At 39.9% G+C, this 26755-nt stretch overlaps 1 protein-coding gene across 2 annotated transcripts; it reads right to left on the bottom strand.

Moving 5' to 3' along the window:
* Nucleotides 1-1575: 1575 nt before the first annotated feature.
* BUD13 (BUD13 homolog) lies at nt 1576-26012 on the bottom strand. 2 transcript variants are annotated; one of them, XM_006056888.2, is made up of 10 exons: nt 25768-26012; nt 23773-23866; nt 21869-21953; nt 18311-19078; nt 16425-16642; nt 14465-14570; nt 13964-14102; nt 13463-13647; nt 13145-13226; nt 1576-1982 (listed from the first exon to the last, which is right to left on the bottom strand). In XM_006056888.2, the coding sequence occupies exons 1-10, from the start codon at nt 25908-25910 to the stop codon at nt 1889-1891; spliced, it is 1914 nt and encodes a 637-aa protein (XP_006056950.1). In that variant the 5' UTR covers nt 25911-26012; the 3' UTR covers nt 1576-1888. The 2 variants fall into 2 exon arrangements, with proteins under 2 accessions (XP_006056950.1, XP_006056948.1); XM_006056886.2 differs by having other exon boundaries at nt 16425-16696; nt 25768-26010.
* Between the last annotated feature and the right edge of the window lie 743 nt (nt 26013-26755).

Genomic DNA, 26755 nt, shown 5'->3' with positions numbered 1-26755 from the left:
CTCAGTTTCTTTGGTCAAGAATTTGGAGCTGGGTGATTCTGACTCAGGATCTCTCATGATGTGGTGGCCATGTTGTTGACCAGATATGCACAGCTAAAGGCCTGAATGGAGTTGAAGGACCTACTTCCACAGCCGCTTACTCACGTGGTTGATAACCTAGTGGGTCTATCTGTGAGGCCTCAGTTATTCTCTGCATGGGTCTCTCCCAAGGGCCACATAAGTGTCCTCATGACATAGTAGCCAGCTTCTTCCACAGCAAGTGATCCAAGAGAGTACAAGGCAGAAGCCTTCAGTGCCTTTTCCTGACTCAGTCGCACGTTTCCAGGACATCCTATCGTGTACCTAGGTCAGCCCTATTCACCGTAGGGAGGGGACTACACAGGGCTTGACTACCAGGAGCCAGGGATCACTGGAGGGCCATGCTGGAAGCCGGCTATCAACACATGATGGCTAGGAAGACAATGACAACAAGAGCTAGCAATTTTGTGACACATACTATGTTCCAGGCACTGTTCTAGGCGCACAATAAACCTGTAAGGTAGGTAACATCCCCATTTCAAAGATGAAGAGACTAAAACACAGAAAAGCAGCTTACCAAGGTTGCACAGTTTTAGTAAAAGACATACCTGGGATTCAAACTCAAGACAGCATTCAATCAAAAATTCTCTAACACTGCATCCCAGATATTACTTATTTTCAGTTAAGTGCTGCCCATTTGTTCTCCAGAATGGAGGCCCTAGTTGAAATCTCCCATGAGTTTTGATTCCCCATGAGAATCCAGTCTCTTGCTTACTTTTACTAATAGATACAAAGTAGAAACTCATTAATGTTTTGATTTCTATTTCTCTAATTACAAGTGGTAAGATACTTATTGGCCATTCTGGTTTTCCCTTTAGATTTCACATATTCACATCCTTTGCCTATTCTTGTTTTGTGTGTTTTCTTTCCGATTTGCAGTAGTTCCTTCCATATTCAATCTCTAATAAATGTAATCCTTTGTCAGTTTTAGACATTGGTATATTTTCTCCTAATATATACCTATCTTTAGCTTTGACTACGGGGTGATTTGGTGACTAGAAATATTTAAATATGAATTAGGCAAAGTTATCAAACCTTATGGATTATGATTTGGAGATCTAACTTAACAGATTTATCCTTATCCCAAAGTCACAAATACATTCTCCATTTTTTTTCTTATTGGCCTTAGTATTTTACCTTTCATTTAGGTAAATTCACTTTGGAATCTGTCTTTGCTTTATGTGGTTTAAGGTAGATATCCAACTTTATTTTTGTCCATATAATAGCCAATTTTCTGAGCACCATTTATCCACCTCTTCCCCACTAATCTGTGACACTACCTCTATCAGATACCATGTCTCCAAATATCCATGTCCATTCCAAAGTCTAGTTTAGCAACAATTCTTATCTTCTAAATGAAATGATCTATCACTGTGAAAGTTATTATTCATCCTGCCTCCCACATGAATGAAAAATCCAACTACCAATCCCCAAAACCCCTGGGGGATCAATACTAGCTTGTATTCTTCCCCAAAACAGAATATCCAATTAAGAAAATTATTTTAAAAAAATAAATGTGTGTTTATTAAAAAAGAAATACCCTAACCAAGAACAAGCCCTGGGACACAGAGAAATCAACGCTTCCCCTGAAAGCCAGCATCCGGCAGTGTCAGCACACCTGAGATGTATGGATCCTTCGTCCGGATATTACGTCTCAAATATTCTTCTGTAGTCAAAATTGGTATTCAACAAGTTGCCGGTCTGGGTGGCCCTGATTATTAGCATAGACGACTGTTACAGCTGAATGTCTGTAACAGCTGCCCTATGTCCACTACCACAACCCACAGTCACTCCCACAGCCTCAAAAAAGTTACATATCCTCAACACTCCACTTGTAGGCAAGTTCCTCCACCGCCTTCTTGCTGGCAAGCCTGGCAAAGCGCTTCTGTTCAAATCCATTGGATCTGCAATCAAGAGATACTGATCAGCCAGAATCCTGAACTGAACATGTACGTTTGAAATAAAGAACTCACAATCTAATGAACAATCTAATGAAATCACAATCTAATGAAAAAGGAAAGTGAAAATATTTAAGACATAAGCAACAGAATCAGAAAGACAAAATACATACTCCACCTTTTATTACTCCTTGTTCAGAGCCTTTCCCCTCTCATTTTGACAACTGTTTCAAATATTTACCACTCTCTAAAGGTCCAACTCACTCTCAGCTGATGTCTACATATTATACTTTATCCATGCACTACACACACATTTAGTGAATTCTTACTATACTAGGTACTGTGTCATGAAAACAAGTATAACACAGCACCTGTCCTGATACACTCATAGACTAGTGGAGGAGACTGACATTTAAACAAATAATTAAAACAAAAGGCATAGGTTATGGTAGAAATATGCTCTGGGTATCAAAGCAGCAGAAAGGGGACCTTGCTCAGCTTGGAAGGGGGGTGGACAAGAATGATCAGGAAAGGTTTCATGGAGGGGGTCCTTATGCTAAGTCTAAAAAGACAGAGTAAAGCAAAGAGTCAGAAGGGTTAGGAGGGCATTTCAGCACACAGCACAGCAGAAGCAACAAGAGCAAAGGCACAAAAATAAGAAATGGGATGGTACATGTAAGGAACCAAAGTCAAATTATATGGCTGGAGCTAAAGTACAAATAGAGTAGCATGAGCCAAAGTCAGAGAGGCAGGCAGAGGCCACAACATAATAAGCACTACAGGCCAGAATACGAAGCTCAGATTTCACACAGTAAGCATTAATTCTTTTAAAAACTTTTCACTGGCATATAAGTGATTTACAATGTTGTGTTAGTTTCAGGTATATAACAAAGTGAATCAGTTATACATATACATATGAAATGAAAAATGAAATGAAAGTCACTCAGTCGTGTCCAACTCTTTGTGACTCCATGGACTATACAGTCCATGGAATTCTCCAGACCAGAATACTGGAGTAGGTAGCCTTTACCTTCTCCAGGGGATCTTCCCAAACCAGGGATCAAACCCAGGTCTCCCACTCATGTATCATGTATCACCTCCTCGAGGTAGCATTCATTCCCTGATCACAATCTCCGAGGGCTGAATCTACTCTTCCTTTGTGCTCCCAAGGCACCTTGAACACACTCTATAGTAATACTTAGCAAGTAGCACTGAAATTATTTACTCGTCTGTCTTCTTCTGTAGATAGAAAGTGAGTTGGCATGCTCCAGGACCATCTTTTACTAATTGTGAGACCCTGGCGCCTAGTACACAGCTGCTTATGTTATAACTTGTGCTAAGTGTTACTGAACTGATAGGGATGACAGGTTTCCCCCTTTCTTCAGGCCTTACCTAAGGGATGAGTTGGGTGAGTAATGAAAGGCTCAGTAAGAAGTGAAGCTTCTTAAGAATGGCATCATCTCCAACCTTAGAAGCATGAGTGGTGGTCTAGAGCCCAAGGAAACCACTGCTTCTTGCCTGAGGAATAAGTGCTTAAGAGAATCAACACTACTATGATCATACAAAGGTCCTATGAATAACAAACCAAACCCTAAATAGAACCAAAAAAGCAAAGTGCAAAAGAACTTACAGTGGAAAGAGCTTTAGACTAAAGAATCAGATGTCCCAGGTCTTGTTCAAGCTTTTTCAGGTGAGCTGAAAACTCTAAGTAAGTTGTGAAATTTATCAGAGGCTCAGTTTCTCTTTAAATAATGTTGTTAGATTAACTGACCTTTTGGGTTTTTCTAACTATAACATACTATAGATTTATTCTAGAAATATTCACTTGCCAAAAATAGACAAGAGTAGAAAAGGCAATGAAAGAATTAATAATCAGAAATAAAGCAAGGATGAGAAAGGAAACTAAAAAGGAAAACTCTAGGAGAAAATATGAAAAATGTAGGAAAACTACAGTGAGAGATGGAGACAAATTATACCAGTAAAAAACCAGGTCAAGGAGAGTTCTAAGTTTGGGGTCCAGAAATTTGAAAAAAATAGAGAAAAGAAAGAACTCGATATGGCAGGGAATATCTTTAGGGTTGTGGCTATAAAAAGATCTACTTCTGGCCATACAGCAAATGAGTATTCTGAAAAATCCTGCTACCAAAGAGCTGACATACAATATCCTGAAAACCAAAGCAGGCAATAAACCTGAAGCCACAGCCAACCTGACAATACCTGCCAATATCAGGAACTAGAGCTCTGGACTTAGATGGCAGCTTGAGGGACAGAAGTTAATGCCTTAGGCCCACATACAGCAGCACAATAGATTCCAATCATGGCAGAGAACTCAAGCAAACTAACCTACTCTCAGGGAACAATTATAAAATCTGGACAAAATACAGTATGTGAAATATTTGAAGGCATGAGTGACCAAAAGCAGGCAGAACTTGAGTGGGAGTTTACTGTGGGAAGAGATTTGTGAAGCTTTTTGCTGGAGGGCACTTCCCAAACTGCACAGCTCATGCAGGCAGAAGGCCACAGGCTTGCTGGCTTTAGGTATGAGTGCAAAGTGGGCAGAGCAGCCAAAAAATCAGGGACAAAACACTGAACGGGAAGAAGCTTCAGAAGGGAAGAACCCCCAAATCTATATACAAACTGCACCCAAATTTTTGGCTAACTGCTTACCTGTGCTTGTTCAGGGGAAACCCCAATGGGCCCACTGAAAAAGCAGCAGCTAGAAACTAAAAGAACTGAGCAGGAATTCAGTTGCTGCCCACTACAAAGGAGATAAGTGTTTAGAGTTCAAATACAATCAAGTTAACTGTCTACTGAAATAAAAATCAACACACCTCAAAGGAATTATTAGAATTCAAAGTCTCCACAACGTATAATGTCCAGTATAGCATTTTTAAATGACCAGATATGTAAAGAAACAGTAAAATGTGATCAAACTCAAGAAAAACTATGAATAGAAACCAATGCTGAGATAACCCACATGTTGCAATTAGCAGATAGGACTTCAAAGCACCAATTATAAATATTCTCAAGGGAAAATAAATTGATTCACAATGAATGAATAGGTAGGAAATCTCAGCAGAGAAATATGTCAAATGGGAATTCTAGAGTTGAAAAATATAATAAACTAGCTGAAACAAAAACTTCAGTGTATCAGTCTAATAAGCTAAAGATGGCAGATGAGTCAATCAACTTGAAATGAGATCAATAGAAATTATTTCATCTTAAGAACAGAGAGGAAAATCATGATAAAAAAATGAGCAGGACTTCAGACAACTGTGGTATAATATCAAATACTGGAAATAGTAAAATTGGAGAAGGGAAAGTGGTTTTAAAAAAATAATAACTGGGCAAAAAAATAGCCAAATGTGAAAAATATGGACTCATAAATCCAAAAAGCTCAACAAACTCAAAAAAGGATCAACACAAAGAAAAACCATATGTAGATACATCACAATCAAACTGCTGAAAACCAAAGACCAGAAGAAAAATTTGAAAGCTGCTGGAGACAACCAATATATTATAATGTGTGTATGTTGAGGTTGGGGGGAGTGGGACAATGAAACAAACTGACTTCCAATTGGAAACAATGGTGGCCAGAAAGTGATGAAAGATCTTTAAAGAGCTGTCACTGAAGTCTGGAACTGTCAATCCAGAGTTCCATGTGTTGGTTTGAAACCTCAGAAGTTTCCTGGGTGTAATCTGAAATTAGCTCCCATACACGGAGGACAAGGAAAGATCAAAGAAAGAGGCAGACCAGCCCAGATTGGCAGGTGACAGGTTTAATAAGCAAGGGAATTTACATAAAAGGTTTTTTGTCTTGGGCAACCCCACAAAAAAACAGATCTCTGCACCTGCCTCTCAGAACGTTAAATGTTTATAGAGAGCCCTTATGGGTACAGTCACCTATTCAGTCCAGATGATCTCAACACCCTCCTCTCTCAAGGCTGTGTCCTTGAAAAAGCTGCAGATGGGAAGAATAGGCATGATGCACATTCCAAGGACGGTGAGAGACAAGGGCCTCCAACTGCCTGGGTCCAGTTTAAGGGTCAACCAATGGTCACATCCTCTCAATAATCTCCTCCAATACTGCTAGTGAAACAATCCTTCAGAAACGAAGGTGAGAAAAAGTTCTCTGATTTAATTAACAGAACTATGCCAATGCCAACTCCTGGCTTTGATAATGTTACTATGGTTATATAAGATGTTATCATTGGGAGAAATTGGCTGAAGGGTACACTAATATTTTTTTTCAGGTTTTTCTGAGTCCAAGACTATTCCAAAATCAAAGCTTTTAAAAGATAAAGGTGAAGTAAAGACATTTTCATTTCAACAAAACTGTATGTGTTGCCAATGGATCTGCACTGAAGGAATATTAAAATTTCCTAATTTCTTTAACAAAAAAAGAAGAACACCAGAAACGGTAATTATATGAGTAAATACTAACAACTACAATTTTTTTCTTTGGTTTTCTTAGTTTCTTTAAAAATACACAACTACAAAGTAAAAATTTTACCACTGTTATTATGGGATGTATTATATTTTTTAAGTAATATGTATGAAAATATGTATTTTGTATGCACAGTTTCAAAGAACAGCAAGGAGAGATAAGAAAGCCTTCCTCAGTGAACAAAGCAAAGAAATAGAGGAAAACAACAGAATGGGAAAGCCCAGAGACCTCGTCAAGAAAATTAGAGATACCAAGGGAACATTTCATGCAAAGATGGGCACAATAAAGGACAGAAATGGTATGGACCTAAAAGAAGCAGAAGATACTAAGAAGAGGTGGAAAGAATACACAGAAGAACTGTACAAAAAAGATCTTCATGACCCAAATAACCATGATTGTGTGATCACTCACCTAGCGCCAGACGTCCTGGAATGTGAAGTCAAGTGAGCCTTGGGAAGCATCACTACGAACAAGGCTAGTGGAGGTGATGGAATTCCAGTTGAGTTACTTAAAATTCTAAAAGATGATGCCGTAAAAATGCTGCACTCAATATGCCAGCAAATATGGAAAACTCAGCAGTGGCCACAGGACTGGAAAAGGTCCATTTTCATTCCAATCCCATAGAAAGGCAATGCCAAAGAATGTTCAAAGTACCGTACAATTGCACTCATCTCACACACTAGCAAAGTAATGTTGAAAATTCTCCAAGCAAGGCTTTAACAGTACATGAACCGAGAACTTCCAGATGTTCAAGCTGGATTTATAAAAGGCAGAGGAACCAGAGATCAAATCACCAACATCCACTGGACCATAGAAAAACCAAGAGAGTTCCAGAAAAACATCTATTTCTGCTTTATTGACTACGCCAAAGCCTCTGACTGTGTGGATCTCAACAAACTGTGGAAAATTCTTCAAGAGATGGGAATACCAGACCACCTTACCTGCCTCCTGAGAATCTGTATGAAGGGCAAGAAGCAACAGTTAGAACCGGAATTGGAACAACAGACTGGTTTCAAATAGGGAAAGGAGTACACCAAGGCTGTATATTGTCACCCTGCTTATTTCACTTCTATGCAGAGTACATCATGCGAAATGCTGGGCTGGATGAAGCACAAGCTAGAATCAAGACTGCTGGGAGAAATATCAATATCTCAGATATGCAGATGACACCACTATAATGGCAGAAAGTGAAGAGGAACTAAAGAGCCTCTTGATGAAGGTAAAAGAGGAGAGTGAAAAAGCTGGCTTAAAACTCAACATTCAAAAAACTTAAGATCATGGTATCTGGTCCCATCACTTCATAGCAAACAGACAGGGAAACAATGGAAACAATGCGACTTTATTTTCTTGGGCTCAAAAATCACTGCAGATGGTGACTGCAGCCATGAAATTAAAAGACGCTTACTCCTTGGAAGAAAAGCTATGACCAACCTAGACAGCATATTAAAAAGCAGAGACATTACTTTGCCGACAAAGGTCCATCTAGTCAAAGCTGTGGTTTTTCCAGCAGTCACGTATGAATATGAGAGTTAGACCATATAGAAGGCTGAATGCCAAAGAATTGATGCTTTTGAGCTGTGGTGCTGGAGAAGACATTTGAGAGTCCCTTGGACTGCAAGGAGATCAAACCAGTCAATCCTAAAGGAAATCAATCCTGAAAATTCATTAGAAGGACTGAAGTTGAAGTAGAAGCTCCAATACTTTGGCCACCTGATGAGAAGAGCCGACTCATTAGAAAACACCCTGATGCTGGGAAAGACTGAAGGCAGGAGGAGAAGGGGACGACAGAGAACGAGATGGTTGGATGGCATCACTGACTCAACGGACGCAAGTTTCAACAAGCTCTGGGAGAGGGTGAAGGACAGGGAAGCCTGGTGTGCTGCAGTCCATGGGGTAGCAAGGAGTCGGACACGACTGAGTGACTGAACAACAACATGAAAATAACAGCAACAAAAACAGATTAAGTGGAAATACAGTGTTGTAAGATTCTTACATTTCATGTGAAATAGAACAATTATAACTATCAGTAGGCTATGATAAGTTAAAGATATATATTGTGATCCTTACAACTAAAAAAAAAAAAAAAAAATTGCAGAGGTATAACTAAAAGGAAAACAAAGCAATTAAGGTTCAAAACTAAATCCACACACCTAAAATCTAAAACACTGACAATATCAAATTCCGGATAGGATATGGAGCAACAGAAATCCCCACCCTTTGCAGTAATGTAAAATGGTATAGCCACTTTAGAAGACAACTGGCAGTGTCTTATAAAAGTGAACATGATCTCAACAAAACAAAATAGCAATTGTTGGGTATTTAACCAAGTAAACTGAAAACTATAGCCAGATTAAAAGCCATACACAAATGTTTATTGCAGCTTTATCCACGTTAAAAACTGGGAGCAACCAAGATGTCCTTCAACTGGGGAATAAACAGACTGTGGTATACCCATACAATGCAATACTACTCAGTGATAAACAAGGAATGAAGTACTGATTCATTCAAGAACACAGTTCAGTTCAGTTCAGTTCAGTTCAGTCGCTCAGTCATGTCTGGCCCTTTGCGACCCCATGAATTGCAGAACGCCAGGCCTCCCTGTCCATCACCAACTCCAGGAGTAGATGAATCGTATATGCATTTTGCTAAGTGCAAAAAGTCTGATTCAAGCGTTGGTGGTACAGTGGTTAGCACGGCTGCCTTTCAAAAAATCTGACTCAAAAGGTTACATACTATATGATTCCATTCATGTAACATTCTGGAAAAGATAAAACTATAGGGATGGAAAACAAGAGCAGAAATTACAAGGGGTTGGTGGAGGAGGAATAAGTAACTAAAAGATGACTTACACAGGAAATTTTAAAATGATGAAACTATCCCATACAGTACTAGGGTGGTGAATAAATGACTCTACTTGCTTGTCAAATCCAATAGAACTTACACCAAAAAGAGTAAACACTAATATAAGTAAATTATAAAAGAAAAAATTACCCAGGATGTCTGGGGGGGAGGGGACTGATTCTTTATGTCTACACATTGAAGAGCTACACATATATCCATGCTTAGATGGTAAATGAGTTTCTCATTTCCAAATTTCTCAACTTTGAAACTGTTTTATGTGCATCTTGGTATGAGCAAAATGAATAGTGGATGGTGGCCCTTTCTCAATGTTGGGGAGGGAATTTATAGGTAAGGAAAAAAGAAAGGTAATACTTGGTTAGAGTCAGTTACATCAGTATGAACTCATATTTATATATGCATATATGTAACATACCTCCAGAGGGACACAGAAACAATTATAGATATGTGTGTATACACACATACAGACTACTATACATGCATTACCAAGCTCTGTTTGCTGAGAGGATCTAGAAGCAGTGACACTCCAGTAATAATAAGCATTCTAGCAGTTATATCTTGGTTTGCAAATACCATTCTCCATTAAAAGCTGCCAGGGTTTCTTAGAGAAAAGGCAATTCTTTAGGGCTGGGGCAGAGAAAATACAAGGAAGTAAAGGAACCCTAAAAAAGGAAACAGTGAAAGGGACAAAGAAAGGGACACCCGACAGAATTTCCAGTACTCAAGGAATGGAACAAAAAAGATAACATAAGCAACAAAATAAATAACATTCCACTAGATTACAGTACAAAGTATAATAGAAAATATACATGAGTCCATACTAATATAAATAAATGACTGAGCAAATAAATGGGGAGGTGAAACAGATCTTTCTTACAGAAAAAATCTAAATAATACATGGAGATACCCTTCCATAGTTCTTCTGAGTATAAGCTGAACTCAGCGACTCACTTCCAGAGAAGAGAGTATAAAAGAAAAAGAAGAGTAATTTTAAAGTTGAGAAACCTGGCAAACACTCACTACCTTAACCTTGTGATCCCGGTTAACTTTACTAGTGATGTCATGTGAGTATCACGTAACCCCTAAAATGACATGATGAGAAGGACATTTCACCACTGTGGAATTCTTTGCAAAAACCCGTAACGTCCAGGCTAACCATTAGAAAAACATGCAACAAACTCAATTTGAGTAACGTTTCACAGAAATACCTGACAATACCCCCACAAAACTGTTAAGGTTACAAAAAGCAAAAAGACTGACCAACTGGTCCAGAGCTGAAGGGACTGAGGAGACAGGGCAACTAAGTACAATACAGTATACTGAAATGCATCTCTGAACAGAAAAGGAAAATAGAAGACTGACGAAGTCCAAATAAAATCTGGTGCATTAATAATATGCTAATGTTGGTTTCCTAGATTGGACTACTGTATCATGGTAATATGGTAACAAAATTAGATAAGGCATGTACAAGAACTGTTTGCAAATTTTCTATATATATAAAACTATTCCAAAACAGATAGAATAAAATACTTTTTCAAAACACTACCCCCAAACAACTGCAAAATACACATTGTCTTCAAGTGCAAATGGGGTATTCACCGAGGTAAACCATATACTGGGCGACTAAACATGTCTTAACAAATTTAAAAAGATCAAAATATTATAGCATTAATTTCAAAATATTAGAGTATATTCTCTAACCTCGATGGAATTACATTGGAAATCAATAAGATATCTCAATTCAATTCAATTCAATAAGTTGCTTCAGTCGTGTCTGACTCTGTGTAACCCCATAGATGGTAGCCCACCAGGCTCCTCCATCCCTGGGATTCTCCAGGGAAGAACACTGGAGTGTGTTGCCATTTCCTTCTCCAATGCATGAAGGTGAAAAGTGAAAGTGAAGTCGCTCAGTCATGTCCGACTCTGTGCGACCCTATAGACAGCAGCCTAGCAGGCTCCTCTGTCCATGGGATTTTCCAGGCAAGAGTACTGGAGTGGGGTGCCAAATAAAATATCTAGACTAGTCTAAATGTTTGGAATTCTAAAATACACTTCTAAGTAATTCATGGGTCAAAGAGTAAACCAAAAAGAAAATCAGTATATATTTTGAACAAAATCCAACATACATTCCTGAAAAAAGACCTTTCTTAGCCAACTGGGAATAGAAATTTCTCAACTCAATAAAGGAAATGTATCCCCCCACCAAAACTATAGTTTACAAAATTTAATGGTGAAAAGACTGAATTTTTTCCTCCTAAGGTTAGCAATAAGGTAAAAGATGTCTGCTCTGACTACTTCTACTCAACATATGCACTGGAAGTTCTACCTAGTGTAATCCGGCAAGAAAAAGAAACAAAAGGCATCTGGATTGGAAAGGAAGAAGTAACACTGTCTATATTCACAGAAGACACGATCCTCAAGGTTCAAAATCTGGTAGAAGCTACAAAAAGCCATTGTATGAAGTGACCTTTGCTTCAAGGAAAGTGGCTGATGTAATACTGGGTTGTTGCTAATGACCAAATTGGAGCTTTCGAGCATAAATTAGAATTTTTTAAAACTTTAGCTTTGGTAATATGGTAACAAACTACCACGGACTCTTTTAGCTTCTATTTATTTAAAGATTTTCTGTGATGAGATCAAAGTTAATGTTAGTATATAATCATTATCTGATATTGTACATGAAATATATCAACATTTGAAAGGCCTGAAAAAAAAAAAAAACAATGAACAGCAGATGATGCTATAAAGTCACATATGAGTAAAAGTAGAAGTACAAGTACAAAGTAGAAAAAAGACCAATAAATTTTAATCTAACAGAATGAAAAGATTTTTGATATGGTTTCTGATTCCATATTATAAGTAATCTTTAAGAAACTTATTGAGTTTTTGTGGAGTATTAAAAAAAACTCTAATACACCTTCCTTTCCTAACTACCTGTGTATAAAGTTGAATTTTCTTCATATATTTCAACTAAACATAGTGCAACAGACTAAATCCCAATGTATTCTATTAGCCCAGACATTAATGAGAGCTGAGAGCTGCAAAAATGCAAATCAAAGCTATTCGTCTCACATTTTCATTCAGAAAATATAGTTATTTTTTTTTAAAGCAGGGTAACTATGCTATTGTAATGGCTTTTTAAAAAGAATAAATACTTTTAAAACTACTTAATTTCTAATATGGTAAATATTAATAGACATAACCCACATAAAACTTCCTGGAGTCCTAAATAATCTTTAAGAGTATAATGGGGTCTTGAGATTACAAAGTTTGAGAGTCACTGTGCTACATGATAGAACAATGTCCTTCAGCAGGCAAGAGATGGAATCTCACAGGAAGCAGAGGCACTGACTGCAGACAGGGGCCTGTACAATTCACCCATGATAGCATACAGAAAGTTAAGTGTGCGTGGGCACAGACGTGGGTAGGTGAACAGGTGAGGTGGTAGGGGTCAGTGTGACATTACAAGTGACTCACTCCTAGGCAGTGAAGAAAAGGTTCAAAGGCTACATTTTAAAGACACAATATACAGAAGGCTACAGACTAGCACCCATCACTCAATCCCCTCTAAACCTTAAGAGAATATCACCAGAAGTGGCCAACATCAAAAAAAAGGTATCTATCTGGACCACCTCGGTTATCTACCCAGAGCTTTAAAAAGCTTTGAAAAGGAAAAGAGGAGGAGGAGGAGTGCTATGAGCATGGGAAATGGGATTTGAGAAACAGAAGCAAGTACACTGCACATCACTAACCTTGTGATTAGAGCAGAGAATGAGGCAGAGTGTAATGATTTGAGAACAGTCAGGGAAGGTTAGGGTTACAAGGAAGAGAAAACAAAACCGTAGGAAATACTTGGGCTTACCTGTCCACTCCATCCCAGCGATACCCTGGCCAGATATTGAATCTGTTGGGAGGGGGTGCAGGGCCACTGTAGCGAGGTCTCACTAAAGATAGGAGAGAGAAGTTAGTTACCTATGTAATTTAATTCAGAGCTGAATGGCAGTGAGGAAAAAATAATTTTATACAGAAATCTCTGATCAAGTTCAACTTAAATTCCCAAATACAAAGAATTTGAAATTATACAGGAACGCCTTCTTTGCACATATTTATGAATCATCATTCTAATGATTCTCTCTTCACATACATCACCTCTATCTCTGATGATTCCCAGAAGGCTCACCTTTCTTATTCTTGTTCTCCTTGGCCTTATTCTTCTTGATAAAGTTGGCCATGGGGTCCCCCTCTCTTTCCTGTTCTCTCAGCATCCGATCCAAATCTTCATCATCAATATAGCGGGCCAGAGGCTTTTGCATTTCCTTCATCGCATCCTCCACATTTTGTTGCTGCTGCCGGGTCTGGGCAAGCCTGGACAAAAAGAACCAGGACTGTCTGCTATCCTGTGTAACATCTCCAGTCTTACACTGAGAAGGACCATACTGCTACACGTGGAGAGCCTCCTCTTCCTAGCAGTCCAGGGCAAATACTGAAAAAGGTAAAATTCCCAGAATACCAACCAGAAGTGTGAAATATGTCAGTATTGTAGGAAGCAAACTGAGCACACTGAAGTTCCCATTCCTGAAAATAGCTTTAAAGGCAAACAATGAACTAATTGGTCAGGAGAGTAGAGAAATTACTTCTTCCAGTAACTGCAGTCTTGTGTTCCTTTCAGTGGCTCTCTTACCCTTTGCCCCACTGGGCATACAACTCCTCTCTCTTCGAGTCCTTCTCTGCTTTTCGCCTCTGCTCTAAACGTTCCAGTTTCAAATTCCTCTTACGACCAGACTTATCTCGAAATACAGTTTCAGCATGTTGGAATTCAGCTGCAAAGGAAAAGTACACTTTTAAAGATAAACGAAAAGGTGTCAAAATCAGAAACACATTCTAACAGCTGAAGTCAACCAGTTAGTGGCTCTGATGCAGGATAAGAACTTTCACAGCCAGACCACAAGTAGTCCTTACCAACATCTAAGTGCATACTGGTGATGATTCTGAAAACTAACATTTTTTAAGAAGGAAAAGATCCACTTGAAGCCAATGAGAAGTTAAAACAAAGCAGAAAACCAGATTTGAAATTTGATAGCAATTAAAAATTTTAAATATCAGGTAAATTAGTTTTTTGGTTTATTTTTTTAAGTAAAAGCTACAGAAGCCTCAATTGGTCTCTGCACTTTCACATTTTTACCTTCAAATGCCATGGTCTCTTGGTCCCGTTTCTTGAGCTCCTGCTGCTCTCGCTGTATGTCAGTTAACACCAACCCAGTTTTAGCCCCAGAATACATGTGTGCAGCCTATGCAATGGAAAAGGGAGCATCCAACATTAATGAGACAATGTGGCAACAGGCTCCGTGGGTGTACAGTTATGTCTGAGGATCAGCAATTACCAAACCAAAAACGCTACCTTATATTCTCATTATCAACCACAGGATTGGCAAAACAGAAGAAATAAAACGGAATTTCATGGGAAATTAACAGTACTGTTAAGTTTAAGAGCAAACAGAAACACAAACCAACAATTTACTAAAGGGAAGGCTGTAAAAAGTGAAAGTTTTAGTCGTTCAGTCGTGTCCAACTCTTTGTGACCCCATGGACTGTAGCCTGCCTGGTTCCTCTGTCCATGGAATTCTCCAGGCAAGAATACTGGAGTGGGTAGCCATTCCCTTCTCCAGGGAATCTTCCCCACTCAGGGATCAAACCCAGATCTCCTACACTGCAGGCAGATTCTTTACCATGTGAACCAAAGGACAGGCTAAGCATCTGTATTTCTGACTTTTTAGCATATAAACTGCATACACGAAGACTCTCAGGTCACCTGATCAGAAACCTCTATCAAGCTCTGAGCCCTTCAGTAGAGCTGAATATTTCAGCTGAATCAACACTGATAAAATATTCCATTTAAATCACAAAGTCAAGCAAACCTATCAATTTCAAACCTGAAATTGTGGCTATATTTCAGGATAATGACAAGATATGACCAAATCCAAACTTTTTACTAAAACCCACCCTGTATCAAAATAACAAACCACCCCGCAATCAATGTATATAAATTTTTATATCCTAATATCCTTAAGCAATGTGCTAGGTACTTCCCTGGAAGTCCAGTGGTTTTCAATCCTTGGTTGGGGAACTGAATAAAGATCCTGCATACCATGTGACATGGTCAAAAAAAAAGCAATGTGCTAAATCTGATTAATATTAAATTGTCCATGGACTAAGCAGATACATAAAAATGTCACTGGGTCCAGTTGAAACACTGACCTCACTCCACTCCCCACATCCCGGGGTTAGGGACTGACTGTTCCACCCTACCAGGACCACATAGACTACAGAGGAGACTTACCTGAAAAGTCTGTGTTGGAGGTAACATGCACATCACAGGCTCTTTCTTAACCAACTCACTGGAATAACATTTCTTTTTTTTCTCTTTTTCTGTTTTTGGAATAACATTTCTGTACTAGTAGTGGTATTCTTTATAACACAAGTACTTGGGGTTCATGTGGATGTTGTTAATTCAGCCTTCATCGCAGATTTAAAATAATACAAAATACTTACTTCCCAGGCGATAAGATTTTTAAAGTCGTTTTATATTTTAAATGCCTCTCTTTAAGCTCTGGATACAGAGACCTACAGTCCAAATGGCTTACACTAAATGCTTACTTTGTCCCAGGCCCTGGGCTAAGAGTTTTACTTACACTACAGCATTTAATTCTCAAAAGAACCTGAAGTATATACTACTATCATCTACATTTTAAAGATGAAGAAGCTGAGGTTTAGAGATATTATGTATCTTGCTCAAATCTCACATAAGAAGTAGAATTCCATGTGTGATCTGTTTGACACAAAGTTCGTGCTCCTAACTCCACTCTGTAAACTACATTCTCAATTTGTTCATAAGAAATAGGAAGTTTTGTTTAAACTATTAAAATGAGATTTGTGGAACTGAGAGAACATAAAGGCAGATGCTATTTAGGAAATCTGCTACTTGCAAGTTCCCCTGGGTTGAGTTAGACAGTCTTGCCTTCAGAGAGAAGAAAAGAGCTCTAGAGGTCCTGTGAGCTAGATTTCTCTGGCTTGATCTCTGAGACCTGTACAGAGCTAGAAAATGAGTTACTCTAAACTAAGACATGGCTCCTGAAAGTTCTTACCTTCTTTCCCAGAGGCTGACTCCTTCGAGGTGGAGACAGATCAGAATCAGAAGATTTGGCCCTCTGCTTTCTCCTTGGTGGAGAGAGGTCAGAATCAGAGCTCCGATGCCTAGGTCTATTCCGCGGAGGTGACAGATCGGAGTCGGAATCCTGGGGCCCTGAACTCTGTTTGTGCCGTGGAGGAGAAAGATCTGAATCAGAGGTTTTCCTACTGTCACCTGGGTAGGAAGAAGAGTCCAAAGTGTGATGTTTCCTATGGGTGGGGGAAGAGCCTAGAAATTGAAGAGTAAAGATTTTAATCCCCTTGGCAAAATCTAAAAAAGAATGTACCAGGCTAATGTTCAACATTCATTTAGTCCTCTTGTGAGGAACTATCACTAACCTAAACATAAGTATACATGACAAGGGAGAAGAGCAAAGTCAGAGATAACTTTTAAAACCAATGGGTGGGGTTCTATTCCCAAGTTACCAGTTACTGCGACTAGCACAAGACATCTCACCATTCTCATCTGTGCCATATTTATCCACACATAGAGTGGCCAAAACAAACTGAACTCAGGGCTCAGTGGCGTTGTCAGTCGCTCAATCGTATCCAACTCGTTGCAACCCCATGGACTGTGGTCCTCCAGGCTCCTCTTCCATGGAATTTTCCAGGCAAGAATACTGGAGTGGGTTCCCATTCCCTTTTCCAAGGGATTGTCCTGATCCAGGGATTGAACCCAGGTATTCCACATTGCAGGCAGATTCTTTTACTATCTGAGCTACCCAGGAAGCTCTAGCAAGTTAAGATGACCTAGAATATATTCTGGGTTTTCCTGGTGCCTCAGATGGTAAAGAATCTGCCCAAATGCAGGAGACCCAGGTCTGATCCCTGGGTCAGGAAGATCCCCTGGAGGAGGAAATGGCAACTCACTCCAGTATTCTTCTGGAGAATTCATGGACAGAGGAGCCTGGTGGACTACAGTCAGAAAGAGTCAAACACAAGTGAGTGACTAACACACACACAGAGAATATATTCTGATGTCTTTTGACTAAAACATAACAATGTATTTGAATTAAAAATTAAAGCAGTACCTAGGGACAAAAGATGGAGCAAACAAATTTCATTGCACAGGTGAGCTGTAGACATAGGCATCACAAATCACCTCCCCCAAAGGCAATCTGCAATACGTTATCAACAGTCCTATAAGCAAAGAACCCCCCTGAGCCAGTAAATAAATTTCTACTTTGTTCCCTAGGAAACGTATCTAAAAGCACTTCAATTCCCAGGAAGTCTATCTAGAAATAGATACAAAAATAATCCAGAACAGAGCAACTGTTTATGTATAAGGATGTTCATTATAGAATTACAGAGGAAAAGGTTTAGAAATAACCTAAAATATGCAATATTAGGGGAATGGTTAATGGAACACCAACAAAAATTATATTAACAAAGAGATATTTTATGACTCAGGAAAGATAATGCTAAGTGAAAAAAGCAAGCAAGATTACACATGCAATATTTACTTACTGCCTAGACACGTCTCAACTACATCAAAAATGATTAGAAAAAAAGACTAAAAGAACATTGGCTACAAGAGAGAGACTGCCTCTGACTGGACAGAATTTTGTGTGATCTTTTTCTACGTTTCTATACATTCCAAAGTTTCTGCAACAAACATGTAGTATTTTCATGAGGTGGGGAGAATGAACAAAAAATATATATAAAAACTTCTACCTTACTACTGTTAATTTTTAACTCTCCTCAGCCCAACCTCTCACTATTTCCCTCCAGTTTTTAAAACTCCAAAGCTCCATTCTCATTTCTAAAGACCACAAATACAGCAACTAAAAGATCCAAAAGAAAGCACTCTGGGAACAGGTCCCTCTCACGGACAAATGCTCACCTTTAGAATCATGCTGCTTACTTCTAACATGGGATGTAGCCTTCTTTTTTCGTAAAGGAGAGAGGTCTGAGTCATACTCATATTTGCTATTCTTTGGGAGTGATGGATGAGAAGGTCCTGGCCCCTTCCAATGTGGAGAAGTTTTGCTAGAGCTTTCTGGGGCTTCACTGCTTTTGGTTCTGGGCAGTGAGTGAGGAACATAAGCAGCCAAGTCACTGGAATTATGATGGGCCCTCCTGAGCTGTGATCTATCCACAGAGTCAAGAGTCCTTCTAGGTTGAGCTGTGTCAGGGGAGCAATTACGGGCCCTTCTGGCGGGAGAGAGATCTGAGGAACTGTGGTAGGTCCTCCTAGGAGGAGATGAATCTGGGGTGTCATGACGGGTCCTCCTAGGAGGAGATGGATCTGGGGTATCATGACGAACCTTCCTAGGAGGAGCAGAATCCAGAGTGCCATGACGAATCTTCCTAGGAGGAGATGAATCCGGGGTGTCATGACGGGCCTTCCTAGGAGGAGATGAATCCGGGGTGTCATGACGAACCTTCCTAGGAGGAGATGAATCCGGGGTGTCATGACGAACCTTCCTAGGAGGAGATGGATCTGGAGTGTCATGACGAACCCTTCGAGGAGGAGATGGATCTGGAGTGTCATGACGAACCCTTCTAGGAGGAGATGGATCCGGGGTGTCGTGACGAACCTTCCTAGGAGGAGATGAATCTGGGGTGTCATGACAGAACTGTCTGTGTGAGGGTATATCTTCACTGCGGCCTAAACACAAATAGCAAACAATCAGATTCCCACAAATGCTCTGTTATCCCTATAACCAAAGTTTCAAAAAACACTCCAGCAGGATACATCTCAAAACTACTAAGAAAGCCCAAAAGGTATGCACAGCTACTTCAGGGCAGTAAAGTAGCACTCATGAATATCCTAAGAAAAACCACTCCATTTGCCTAACAGGTCATAAATCTGCAAGGCACTTTAAATGTAGTTTTCATGTTGTATCTTGTTAGGTAAGCAGGGCAGGTATCCTTGTTTTACAGACATGAAAACAGAGACCCTAAGAAGCTAAGTGGTTTCCTACCTAGGGGTCACTGCTACTAAAATGAAGAGACAGGCTAGAACCCCGACCTTCTAATCCCAATCCAAAGCTCTTCCCCAAACCTTATTTGTATGGAATTCTCCATGAGAAGCTCCCACTGATATCTAACTTAGGCAATTCACAGTTTGCACCCACTCCTCTCTCAAAAGGCAAACTGAGTAATTCCGTGCCACATCAAAATGAAATCCTGTGGGCTATTTAATCCATGCCATTGTGCTCCTTATTAAAAGCAGCAAGAGCACCAGAAAGAAAGAAGGATCAGCACTTTACCGATCACCTGCTACATGCCCATGTCTATACAGATTATTTCATTTAATTCACACAAGCAGCTTAGGAGATAAATATTGTTCTCCTCTTATTATAAAGAAGCTGATACTCAGAAAATCTAAGTAATTTGCCAAAATCATACTGTTAGAAAGTGGTGAAATGAAAATCCAAACCCAGATCTGTCTGACTCCAGAGTCCACAAACAATCTTTAAAATGGAAACAGTTTGAGACTTTTGATATTCAAAGACATAACAGAATGAAACGTTTATAGCAAATCCAGAGAGTGACAAAATCCAGTTTCTCTTCTCCTTCTATCTCTTACCACAGAGCTCCCTAAGCAAATATAAACAACTAAAAGTTGGGTGGGATTCAATGAATATTTGTTAATGGGTGAATTAAACAAGTCACCTCCTTTACTTTGGAGAATAGGCTCCTCTGACCAGAATCCACCCCTCAAAGAAAAGTAATGATATCTGTAGGGTGTATACATGCGAGTTAAGTTGTTTCAGTCATGTCCGACTCTTTGCAACCCTATGGACTGTAGCCCACCAGGGTCCTCTGTCCATGGGATTCTCCAGGCAAGAATACTGAAGTGGATTGCCATGCCTCTCGTCCAGGGGATCTTTCTTCCTGGCCCAGGGATCAAACCTGCATCTCTTCTGTTTCCTGCATGGCAGGAGGGTTTTTTACCACTTGCGTCACCTGGGAAGTACCTGACAGTAAATCTAATCCACATGGTTGATAAATCCCATGATATTTATAAAAAGCTGGAGGTATAACCCTCCCAGACTTCAGACTATACTACAAAGCTATAATGATCAAAACAGCATGGTCCTGGCACAAAAAGAGGAATATAGATCAATGGGACAGAATAGAGAGCCAGAGATAAACCCATATACCTATGGTCCATTAATCTATGACAAAGGAGGCAAGAATATATAATGGAGAAAAGACAGCCTCTTCAATAGGTGGTGCTGAGAAAACTGGACATGCACGCAGAACAATAAAATTAAAACATTCCCTCACACCATATATAAAAATAAACTCAAATGGTTCAAAAACCTAAATATAAGCCCTAAAACTACAAAACTAGTAAGATTAAATATAGGTGGAACATTCTTTGACATAAATCATAACAGTATTTTCTTGGCTCAGTTTCCTTAGGCAAAAGAAATAAAAGCACAAATAAACAAATGGGACCTAATTACACTAAAAGCTTTTGCACAGCAAAGGAAACTATCAACAAAATAAAAGACAAGCTTATGGAATGGGAGGAAATATCTGCAAATGAAGCAACCAACAAAAAATAAAACCCAACCCAATCAAAAAATGGGCAGAAGACTTAAACAGACATAATTCCAAAGAAGACATACATATGGCTAACAGGCACATGAAAAGATGCTCAACATTGCTAATTATTAAAGAAATATAAATCAAAACCACAATGAGGTTATCACCTCACACCTGTTAGAATGGTTATCATCAAAAAGTCTACCAAGGGAATTTGCTGGTGGTCCAATGGGAAAAATAAAAACACTAATTTAAAAAGATATATGCATCCCAATGTTTACGGCAGCACCATTTCTATAGCCAAGACATGGAAACAACTCAAGTGCCCAGCAAGACACAATTTTTGGTTTAAGAAGTTGTGGGATACACACACACACACGAATATTATTCAGCCATGAAAAAGAGTGAGATATTGCCATTTGTAGCAACATGGATGGACCTAGAGAATATTATACTAAGCGAAGTCAGACAGAAAGATAAATATTATATGACAGAATTTACATGTAGAAACTAAAAAATAACACAAATTGTAACACATATACGGAACAGAAATAACACATATACAGAACAGAAACACAGACACAGAAAACACACTTATGATTACCAAAGGGGAAGGGGGAAGGAATAACTTAGGAGTATGGGATTAACATATACAAACCACTATACATAAAATAGATAAGCCATGAGGAATTACTGTACAGGCCAGGGAACTGTATTCAATATCCTAGAATAACTTAAATAAAAAATTATCTAAAAAAATATATATACACGTAACTGACTTTGTCACATACCTAGAACACAATATTGTAAATCAATGATACTTCAATTTTAGAAAAAAGAAAAAAAAAGTCTTCCCCTATTAATGAGAAATTCAGATTTATCTGTTACTGGAACTCACTCCCCAGAAGCTTCCATTTAGCACTGGAACGAAAGGCTTCCATCTGCTTTACCTCTTCTGGCCGCTCATCCACAAACTCAGCCACCTGGGAAGTGAGAAGAACATTTTAAGGAAATCCACAGGATCCAGCCAAGTAGCAGTGCTATCTGAAGAACCTGAAGCTATGACTATTCCACTCCTAACAATACATGGCTCACAAAGACCCAAAACAGCCCTGAAGAAACAGATAGTGGTCCTCAGTTACATGTGCTCCATAAACATGTGAATGTCACTGGATGGTTTAATTATAGATCTTTCTCTGACTCATCAATTTCCCTCCAGATGTTCATTTATTTTATTACAAACCTTTTTATTAACCCACCTGGTATAACAACTGCCACTCAAAGCTAAAAGCTAAACTCCTTTTACCTGTTTACCACTCCTTCAGGGTAAAAACACAGGCAGGGTTCCTGTCACACTTATCATTCATTAAGGAATTTGGACTCCTTATGAAAGCTTTACTGTAGATCACAATGATAGTTTTTCTAGGATCCCACCAAAAGAAGTCATTAAAATGTATAAAGACTCATAGACTCTTTAAGGGATAAGACCATATTTCCTATCACCCAAATTCCCAAATAAATCTGGAATGTTCCCTACAGTATCCTTGATAAATGATCACTCATGTAGTCCCTCCTGACAGAACCAATTCACTGACAGGGAACTCATGTTACAAGGCGGTCCGCTGCATTTGGGGGTTAGAAAGTTCTTAGTTGTATTGGACCCGTATCTACCTTCCTGTAACTTCTTTCTATCGACCCAAGTTCTGACCTCCGATGCAAATGATCCTCTTTCCACATGACAGACCTGCAACTATGAGCAAAGCACTGCTTTGTGCTTTACTTATATTATCTCACTCCATCTTCACAAAAGCCCTGTGAAGAAAGGCTCCACATTACTAAGAGCAAATTATGGCTCAGAGACGTAATTATCTCCTTTCCACCTTGTTTCTCGGCAATTCTGAGCAAAAGTCCCATGGCCATACCAATGCTAACTTATTTACCTATGTTTTTGACCACCTGGCTCTTACTTATCCTTCAAAACTCCATTCAGATATCTCCATCCTTCAAGGAATCTCCCATTTTCATGGGCTAAAAAATGTGCCCATTAGGTTCTAAGAGCACTTGGCATGTATGTGAGGGGCTTCCCCATTGGCACAGGTGGTAAAGAATCCACCTGCAATGCAAGTGATGCAGGAGACACAGTTCAATCTCCAGGAAGATCCCTGGAGAAGGAAATGGAGACCCACTCCAGTATTCTTGCCTGGGAAATCCGAGGACAGAGAAGCCTGGCAGGCTACAATCCATGAGGTCACAAAAGAGTCAGACACAACTTAGCGACTAAACAACAATAACGTGTGTGAACTATATCTCTGACATTCACCATATTGCTGAAATTATTTGAAATTCAGTCTCCCATTCTAAGGGTATGACCTCTAAAGTATAAACACTATATTCTATTAACCTACATATCTGCTATACCTAGGCAAACGTATACAATTTTAGAGCTTAGTTGAATCAGTAAATAAAAGAAGTAAATAAAATTTCCTTTCATTGAAACTGAACAGTGTTTTTAAGGTAAGTTCCAACAAATTGAACCATGGCTAATTCTAATCATGACTCTTTATCACTGACACTGAGGAATCCTGTCTCTCTGTGATCAGTTCCCACTTCTAGGCAGATGGAGCCTTCCATATACAAAGACTGTATATAGGCATCATCAAAGAAAACTATTTTAAAATAGCTCCTGGAAAATGTCACCTCTTCTCTGACCTTAACTTTCCTCCTTACTATCTACGCTGCATTAGGAGTCGAGATTAACAGGCTTGCATTTCAAAGTCCTCAGAGCCTCAAAAAGATACACACCACAGGCAAATCTCCATCATCTTCCTCTTCCTCCTTTTCTGCTTTAGTGGTTGAGATAGATGTCCAGCTCACGTCATCATCCACAATTCGCATTCTAAAAATGAAAAACAAAAGACCAAAAAAAGAAGAATCATTCTTGGATAACAGCCTACAAACATTCATCTCCGGTTTTAGACTAAAGTTCAAAATCCTGTAAGATCCTATGGTCCATTCTTTGTCAATATGGCCAATTTCATCTCGCACCACTGTCTCCTCAATTCACTACTGACTAGTCATCTTCTGATGCCTAGAATGAGCCAAATTCTTTTCCATATCAGTTTCACATATTTAGTTCCTTCCCTCTGCCTAACCTATTCTTCTTATTCTTTACTGGGAAACTCTTTGTCATTCTTAAAATCCTAGCATATATATAAATTCCTTGAGCAGACCTTACAAACTACTCCCCTTACCTCTCCCAACTAAGAATCCGTTACACATTCTTGGAAATAAATCAACTAGTTGCATAATTAGTTGTTTAAAGACTGTATCCCCATTAAACTATAAGCTCCATCAGAGTAGGGACAATGATATCTCATTCACAGTGATATCCTCACTGTGATAGAGGAAGTACCCAATAAATGTTTGTTACATGGATCAACTATGGATGAGTCCAAAGAATAATGACTGCCATGATGTAAACCGTTATTATTAACAGTTATCATTTGAAAAGCCAGATGACTAATCACAACAACCATTTAATAGAAGTGATATAATTCAATATTACTCTGACTTTAAAGATGAAAAAACTGAGGCTTAGAGAGATGAAGTACCTTGTCCAAGGCCACACAGCTCATGAAGTGGCACAGCTAGGACTGAAAGACCGATCAATGTCACTTCGAAGCTCAAGACAATGTCACTACAAGGCACTGCCTCCAGGAAACCCACACAAGTCAGAGGGGTCAGAAGACAGCAAGAATAACGCAACACCCAAAGAGTTAACGATCTAAACCGGTTAGTTCTTGGGAACTATTTGACTTTACAGGGTATATTAGTTTCTTAGAGCTGCCTAACAAAGGACCACAAACCGAGTGGGTTAAAACAACAGAAATGTATTCCTTCACAGTTCTGGAGACTTCAAGTCTGAAATCAAAGTGTGTGCAAGGCAATGTCCACCAAGAAAGGCTCCAGGGAAAGATCTTTCCTTGACTCTTCCAACTTCTGGTAGCCTCTGTCAGCTGCATAAATCCAGTCCAGCCTCAGCCTCCCATCTTCACCTGGGAAGTTTTCCCTCTAAGCCTGTTTCTGTATCCAAATTTCTCTTTTCTTAAAAGGACACCAGTTTATACTGGACAGCTTAACTAATTATATCTGCAAAGACCCTACTTCTAAATAGTGTCCCATGCTAAAGTTCTGGTTTGGAGGGGAGGGACAGTACTCAACCCAGTACACGGGGCCACATAAGTTTTCTCGTTTGAAAAGTGGAGATAGCAAAAATATCTACTTCTTAACACGGTTATGACTCTTAAATAAAATCATGTCTAAAGTACTTACAATGTTACCAGGCACATGACAACAACGGTATAAACGTTAGTTGTTACTGTTAGTAGTACCAAGAGTAACAGGAAGTGAGCACAGGTCACGACCCGAGTCCTTGGCTTAGGAGAACCCGCACGGGCAGGTTCTGGGCCGCTAATATACCGGCACAGAGCCTTTGAATTCGTTTCACCTTTATTCTCAGGATACACTATTCACTCTCTGCGGGAGAACGGAACGCTACAAAGGCGGGAAAAGACTAATACAAGTTACAACCCGGCCTGAACACACTGGAGATACTGCCCAGGGGCGCGAGCAGCGGCCTGAGAGGGCTCTGAGCACAGGCAGGGTCAGGCGAGCAGTCAGGGGCGCGGGGCCGCCGGGGCCGCCGGCGAGGAGCCCGGCAAGAGCCGGGCCGAGGGCGGAGCTGGAAGGTGAGGGGCGGCGGGCCGCGCGGACCCCACCCTGCCAGGGCCAACTCACCCCTTGCCGCCGGCCCCGCTAGGCTTCGGCCGCTTTTTGCGACGCTTGCGGCCGGACTCAGGGCCCCCGTCGACGCCGCCATCTGCCCCAGACAAGTATCGCTTCAGGTACTCAGCCTTGGAGAGCGGTGGAGCTGCCGCCATGGCAGCGGAGGGAGACGGGTCGGGGCTGGGGACAAAATTATTGAACGCGAAACGGAACAGCGGCGAGCTGGAGGGCGGGGCCAGGACCGGAAGTGACGGTGTGTTTGGAAGTGCTGGGCAGACATGCGCGAGTCTCGAATCTTGGAGGACTTAAGAACAGGAACACGCACACTTCCGGGGCCCACTACATCCCCTCTGACCCGGCAATTGGGTTTTTCTCTTCGTCCTTCCAGATGCTCAAACAACTGTGCAGCAAGCGCTGTTGTGGTCGCGAGGATACATCCATGACTCCAACAAGACTTCTGCCCCCAGCAGCTTCAGAAGCACCAGAGTAGTTAACGAACGTGGGCTCCGTCCATCTACGTTTGAGTTCTGGCTCAATAACTTGCTGTGAGAGGCCTGGGGCAAGTTACTTAACAAAAAGGGGATAATAATGACACGGAACTCAATGATTAGGTGGACTAAGATAATATTACTGTGCAAAATGCTTCAAACAACAACTGGCACATTGTGTTTAAGTATTTTTTATTAATATGTTTAGGAGGAGAGGAATCTGTTTTAAGGGGCTTTCAAGAGAGGAATTCAGGATTCCAAACCCAGTATAATTATGATGAAAAATATGGTAGTTTCTAACCTATGTAACTTACCCGCATTTGATACCAGTTGTCCTTAGATTTTGTGCGAACTCTTCCCAATGAAAAGAACCTAAATCTATTGATGTTTTCAGCCATGATGTTTTCAGCATGGCAAAAGAGAGAAGCTAGAGACAGAGTCAGACACGACTGAAGCGACTTAGCAGCAGCAGCAGCAGAAAGAATGAATTCTAACACTTAAGTTTAGAAATA

This window comes from Bubalus bubalis, chromosome 16, assembly GCF_019923935.1.
Source record: "Bubalus bubalis isolate 160015118507 breed Murrah chromosome 16, NDDB_SH_1, whole genome shotgun sequence".
Classification (NCBI taxonomy): Eukaryota; Metazoa; Chordata; class Mammalia; order Artiodactyla; family Bovidae; genus Bubalus; species Bubalus bubalis.
Note: the sequence above shows the minus strand (reverse complement) of the source record. Positions and strands in the feature narration are given on the sequence as shown.